The sequence below is a fragment of the Oryctolagus cuniculus genome, chromosome 7 (assembly GCF_051225735.1).
Source record: "Oryctolagus cuniculus isolate XC-2025 breed Fujian yellow rabbit chromosome 7, ASM5122573v1, whole genome shotgun sequence".
In the NCBI taxonomy this organism is placed as follows: Eukaryota; Metazoa; Chordata; class Mammalia; order Lagomorpha; family Leporidae; genus Oryctolagus; species Oryctolagus cuniculus.
The window spans coordinates 153,740,245-153,746,244 of record NC_142873.1 but is presented as its reverse complement, the minus strand read 5'-3'; the positions used below and the strand labels follow the sequence as shown (position 1 = coordinate 153,746,244).

The 6,000-nt window shown below is 64.2% G+C and overlaps 1 protein-coding gene across 1 annotated transcript in view; it reads left to right on the top strand.

The window, feature by feature from the left end:
* Positions 1–6,000, top strand: part of PADI4 (peptidyl arginine deiminase 4) — a 26,329-nt gene continuing 20,329 nt past the window's right edge. Inside the window, exon 1 of the mRNA XM_070077042.2 lies at positions 1–101. Within this exon, the coding sequence (XP_069933143.2) occupies positions 10–101 (92 nt within the window). The 5' untranslated portion in view covers positions 1–9. The remainder of the gene's footprint in view (positions 102–6,000) is intronic.

The following is a 6,000-nucleotide window of genomic DNA, read 5'->3' as shown; positions in this document are numbered from 1 at the left end:
GCGAGGACGATGGCCCAGGGGACGGTGATCCGCGTGGCCCCGGAGCAGCCCACCCATGCCGTGTGTGTGCTGGGCACCGCCACTCAGCTCGACGTCCTGGGGTGAGACGGGGCCTCCGGGATTTGGGGCCGGGCGTGATGCTGCATGAGCCGGTGCTGCCAGCCTGGAGCATTCTCCTGGCTCCGGCTCCGGCACAGCTGGAGAGATAAGGCCAGTGCAGCCCTGGGAGGTGCCGGCTCATGGCAGTGGGTTCTCGGTCATGGGCAGATGCGGCTCCGCGGGGGGCCTCACCACACGTGAGCCGTTGCTGGGGAGTAGTCAGAGCTACGCCCCTCTCGCTGTTGAGACAATGGAAACTTAGGGTCACACAGCAGTGGTGCCCCAGAAGCAAGACTGGGACCTGGGCTTCCCACCCAAACCTGGTTCACAATGTGTCTGTTACCCCACATCTCTCCGTAGCTGAGGGAGACACGAGACAGGCGCTGGCATGGGAGAGACTGAGGAGGAAACCCTGGCGCTCTGGGTGACCTTGGGCAACTGACTCAGTTTTCCCATCTCTGAAATGGGAACAATTCCTACTTTATAAGGGGTTCAGGGTTCAGTGAGAAAAAAAAGTGAAAATGTTTCATGAGTATGTAGCTCAGGGCTGGGCGCATCCCTGCTAATTGTTCATTCATTCATTCATTCATTCAGAAATGCCAGTTGAGTACCTACTGGGTGCCAACCCTGTGCCAGGCTCTGGGTTGCGCAAGTCAGAGGAGGAACTCCTGGGAGTGCGTGTGGCCACCGCTGCTGTCCTTGCTGGCTTCCGTGGTGGCCGTGCTGGCTCCCCCCATCCCAGGTCGGGCACTGTGGGCCACATGGTACCCGCGGGGGTGCCCGGGGCCTTGTCTTTAGCAGCATGCAGTCAGCAGTGTCTGCTCCCCCAGGGCCGGGGCAGGGGAGGGGGTACTGAGCCAGAGAAGGAAGAAGCCCTGAGGCTGCAGGAGGGGACGGAGGGGCCAGAGCTAGCCCAGGCTCCCAACGGCGTGCCCAGGCTAGCCCTCCGTTCAGTCCTGCCAGGTCCAGGTCACTGCTGCTTTGTCAGGATAGGGAGCGGGGGGGAAGTTGGGCAAGGAGGCACCGGAAGGGTGGGGCTCCCCGAGGTCTCGGCCGCCCCAGAACCCTTCCTCCTCCCCCTGGGGCCCGGTATTGAGCGCTGTCACTGTCCCCCCGCACCTCCCGTCACAGCGGCTGACGGGGCAGGCGATGCTGCCATTCCCGCCGGACAGGAGGGGACACTGAGCCTTGGTGAGGCGAGGGGACCGACCAGAAGCCACAGAGCCCGCGCGTGGGGGAAGCAGGACTCAGACCCGGCGGCCTGGCCCCAGGGCCCTCCTGTGTCCCTGGCCAGCCCTTCCACCACTCCCGACCACTCCTAACGCGGCCCCAGCCAGTGCCCCGCGCGCTCCCGGGCTGCTGTCACTCTTCCCAAAGGCGCGGGGCGGGGGGGGGGGGCAGGCCACACCCCCTCCGCACGGCCTCCGACATCCCCCACGTGTGCCCCTGCCTTGCCCGGCCATTCTCTGCCCCCCCAGGGCTGGTTTCCCAGCGGCAGGAGCAGACGGTGGGGTAGGGGCACTGCCCCCAGAGCTGCTCTGACCAGCTGCGTCCGTTCCCAGCTCTGCTCGGCCGCTCCCCGCGTGGGAACATGCGCACAACGGCCTGCTGACCTGGGAGCAAGATCCACCCGGCCAGGGCTCAGGGAGGCCTCGTGCCCACGGCTGGGTGTGGATTCTAACCCTTGTAGAGGCTCTGCAAGGCAAACAGCATCAGCATACCCATTACAGGGATGAGTAAACCGAGGCAAAACACCTGCCAACATCAAACTAAGACGGGCTTCAGACTCACCTGCGTCCCCCAGCGCGGTGACAGCTCCCGGCCGGGCAGAGTTCCTCCAGCCCCCACAGCACGGGGGACACAGCACGGAGGCCGGCGGGCCCTCCCCTTCCGCCCAGTCGCTCCCCAACAGGAGACTGCGCAGTGTAATCCCAGGAGCGTGGACAGGTCTGCTAGGGTCTGTGGGCCTCAGTTTACCCATCTCTGAAATGGGGGAATCAACACCCGCTGCTGAGTGTGGCCGAGATTGGGTTCCAGGGTCTGGTAGAGCAGTGTGGTTTCCGGGCAAGGCTGCGGGAGTGGCCGTGGCCGCCGACACACACGGGGCGCCTCCTGCTGGCAGTCGTGGGTCCCGAGACAGCAGGTGCCCAGGCCGAGGAAGGATGTTGGAGGCTGGCAACAGAGAGGAAGCCGGGCTGTGACACAGGGGTGCCCCCGCCCGGGAGAAACCCCCAGCCCAGGTTTAAGAGCTGGGCACCAGGCAAAACGGCCAAAGGAGAGATCTCAGGGCTCAGAGTCGCTCTCCCGGGCGGCCGCCTCCCCGCCGGGCCCCGCCCTCTGAGCCTCAGTCTCCCCTCCTGGCCCAGGCGTGGGGGCGGGGGGTGCACTGGAGATTCCGGCCACTCGCTCCACCCCTCTCAAGGAAGCCCAGCGGACTTGGCACGTTGGCGCGTGTGCTGTGGCCCTGTGGTCCCCAGGCTCACTCTTCCCACTGTTCCGGGAGCCCCTGGTTCATTCCCCTGTTGCAGGAAACGCAGGGCGTGTCCACGTGGGCTGTGGCGCCGGAGAGGCCTGCCCGGCACCAGCTCTGTCCCGGCACTGGGCTTTGTGAGACCAGTGGCTCGGCACCAAGGCAGTGAGCTTCCAGGCTTTGGCAGGGAACAAGGGCCTCTCTCAAGTCCGTCTGGCCGGGCGGCTGCGTGATATTCGGAGGCACCTGAGCAGAAAGGCGCTGGGTTTGCGGAGGCGACCCCGGCCCGCAGGCGCCCCCCGGGCACAGGCTGGGCGGCCCCTCCGTTGGAAGTGACTGTCCCTGTCCCAGCAGCGTCCTGCGTGGGCCCTCGGAGCCTCACAGCCACCAGGAGACCTGAGACGTCCACATCATTCCCGGGTGCCGAGCAGGGAGGGTCGTGGCTAGGTCAAGGTCACACAGCTTGTGGGCAACAGCTCAAGGTCATTGCCACTCCCCATCCTGGGAGAGGCTGCAGGACCATGTCCCCTGAGGGTGGGACCAGGGGCACCTGCAGTGACCCTGAGTGGGCCCCTGGGTGGGTCTCGTTGCTGTGCCTGCAGGGGAGGGGGATTTGCACTCTCTGCCAGTGCTGGTGCTGGCCGTCTCCCTGAGCCCGGGAAGCAGGGGACCACCCTCAGTGTGGGCACCAGGCTGGAGGCAGGTGGGAAGACCCCGGCCTGTGCTGAGGGGACAGGCGGGCACACATGCTGCTGCAGAAGGAATTGGGGGACCCCAGACCCTCCAGCTTGCCTGTGTCCCCAGCACAAGGTGACATGGGGGGTGTGTGAGCACCTGCTGATGGACTGATCCAGTGGCAGGGTGGGGGTGGGGGGCTGTGCCTGGCACATAGTAGCTGTTCTTTAAGTGTTTGTTGAGTGAATGAAAGACCGCTAAACTTAAGCATAGGGTCTTGTTGACCTTTGAACTCCATTAATGCTGGACACATACAAGGCGCTCAGTTATCTTGAGAGGGAGGGGGGAGGCATAGCGGGGGGAGTGGTGGCGAGAGAGAGAGAGAGAGAGAGAGAGAGAGCAAGATCGAGCACACCACTAACCCTCACAAGGGCGTGGTCTTGTCCTGTTCCGTGGTCCTGCTGGAAGAAGCCTCCCCCGCCTTCTCTGGTTAAACAGCCCCATTCCGGGGCGTGGGGTGGATTCAACAGGGGCGGGAGGGGAGAGGAGAGAACTTTCCAGAGCCCCGAGTCCGCTGTGAGCCACGCCCCTTGCCCATGTGTTGCCCAGTAACCTCTTGCTTTAAAACCCTGGGGCCATGGCTGCCTTCCCATCGGCCCCCACCCTCTGACCTCAGAGCCCGCGGGCGCTGCACCTGTCAGCTGCACCGGGCGGTGCCCTGGCCTGCAGCCCTGCCCCCATTCACACAGCCTGGCCCACCCACATGGTTCCCCAGCAGGGCCCCTCCCTCACCCTGCTGGCTCCCTGCCCGCTGCCCACGCAGGCGCATTTCAGCTGGGGCCTTGTCCGCAGAGGCGGGGTCTGGCTGGGCCCCTGCCCCATGGCTGCTGCGCTGTGCGGCTGACGGGGGACAGAGCCTCGCTGTGCTGTCTGTATCATGGGGGAGGGACACCCACGCCGGGAAGGCTCAGCCAGACGCCGGGAGCACAGGGCCAGGCACACAGTAGGTCTCAGCCCGCATCTCTCCAGCCTCAGTTTCTGCATCTGTAGAAGGGGCTGGCAGAACAGCTGCGGCATAGTTGTCCCGGGGACACAGGTGGAGACGTGTGCGAAGCCCTTAACACCAGGTCTGGTGCCGAGCAGCGATGGTGGCCAAGGAGGCTGTGCCGCACCACACAGCGCCCCACGGCGGGACTCAGCAGGGGTCTGAATCAGGACCCCGCCTCTTCCCCGCTGCTCCTGGGACATCCCCAGCAGCCCAAACTCGCCTCCTCCCGCTTCCCGAGCTTCGAGTTTATTCCACGCGGGACACACTTGGGCTGTGCCGCTCCCCCCTGCAGAACCTCCCGCAGCTCCCGGTTACCCGCCAACTGAACCCCAACTGTGGCCGAGCTCCTGGCCCCACCCCCACCTTCCAGCTGTGTCACCTCTGGGCTTCCTCCTCTCCGCCCACCTGTGTGGCTCCCCCTGGTGGGGACAGAATGTCACGACGAGGCACAGACGCCCACTCACACTTCTCTCGGCTTCCCCTCCAAGTCAGGGCAATTCAAGAACTCCCATTAGCATCTTGTCCGGCGGCCCTGCGCACCCCCGCGGGTGTGTCAGGGTCACCTGGGCAGCGTGTCACAGCCCAGATCGCCGGGCGCCACCCCTAGGGTCCCCAGTCCTGTAGGTCTGCGGGGAGCCCGAGAGTCTGCGTTTCCAACACATTCCCAGGCGAGGCTGAGGCTGCTACTCCGAGGACCTTACTTTGGGGGCCGCTGGTCCTTGGGGAAGAGCCCGATGCGGGCCCCAGCCAGGGGTGTGCAGCGTCACAGCGCGGGGTGCAGAGAAAGGGGCAGTGAGGCCGCGGGGGAGCTGGTGCCAGCCACTGCTTCTCCAAGCCTCGGTTTTCCCAGCTGCAAAATGGGACTCCCAGCGCCCCACCCCAGGGCGATGTGCAAATGCAGGCGAACGGGCGTGCTGACAAAGGTGACCAGCTGACTGCCCGCTGTGGGTTTCCCTGCGAAGGCAGCGGGCAAGGCTGTCAGGATGGGCGAAGGCGCCGAGCCCGCAGTGGCCCGGGGGGCGACCAGACGGGCAGACGCTGAGTTTCCAGAGGGAGAGCGCTCTGTGACGGATGGCTGGAGCCGTCGTGATTCAACTCCACGGCGTTTGTGCTTGAGCTGTGACAACGTTTGTGTATTTTCACGACATGGCACAAACGGGCTGCTGACCTTTATTTTTTCTGAATATTTTGAATGTTTATGTATTTATTTGAAATGCAGAACAGAGAGAGAGGGAGAGAGAAAGAAAGATCTTCCATTCACTGGTTCACTCCCCAGATGGCCGCAACAGCCAGGGCTGAGGCAGACGCAAGCCAGGAGCCAGGAGCTCCATCCGGGTCGCCCACGTGGGTGCAGAGGCCCCAGCACGTGGGCCATCCTCTGCTGCTTTCCCAGGCGCATTAACAGGGAGCTGGATTGGAAACGGAGCAGCCGGGACTCGAACCGGCACTCCAGTGAGAGGTGTGGCCTCGCAAGTGGCAGCCCTAGAGCAGGTCACCTGCTTTTCCTTGGGCAGAGTCTGCTTTGGGTTCGGGGGTTTATGGTTCCTGTCTTCCAAGCAGGGTTTTGTCTGAGGTCCCGAGATGGAGGGTGGGTTAATTACTCCCCACCCTGTAACAAATTGTCACAAATTAGGGACTGCGGACGACACAAACCGAGTCCCTTGTGGTTCCCTGGTCAGAAACCCAAGCCTGGGTCTCCTACTGCGGC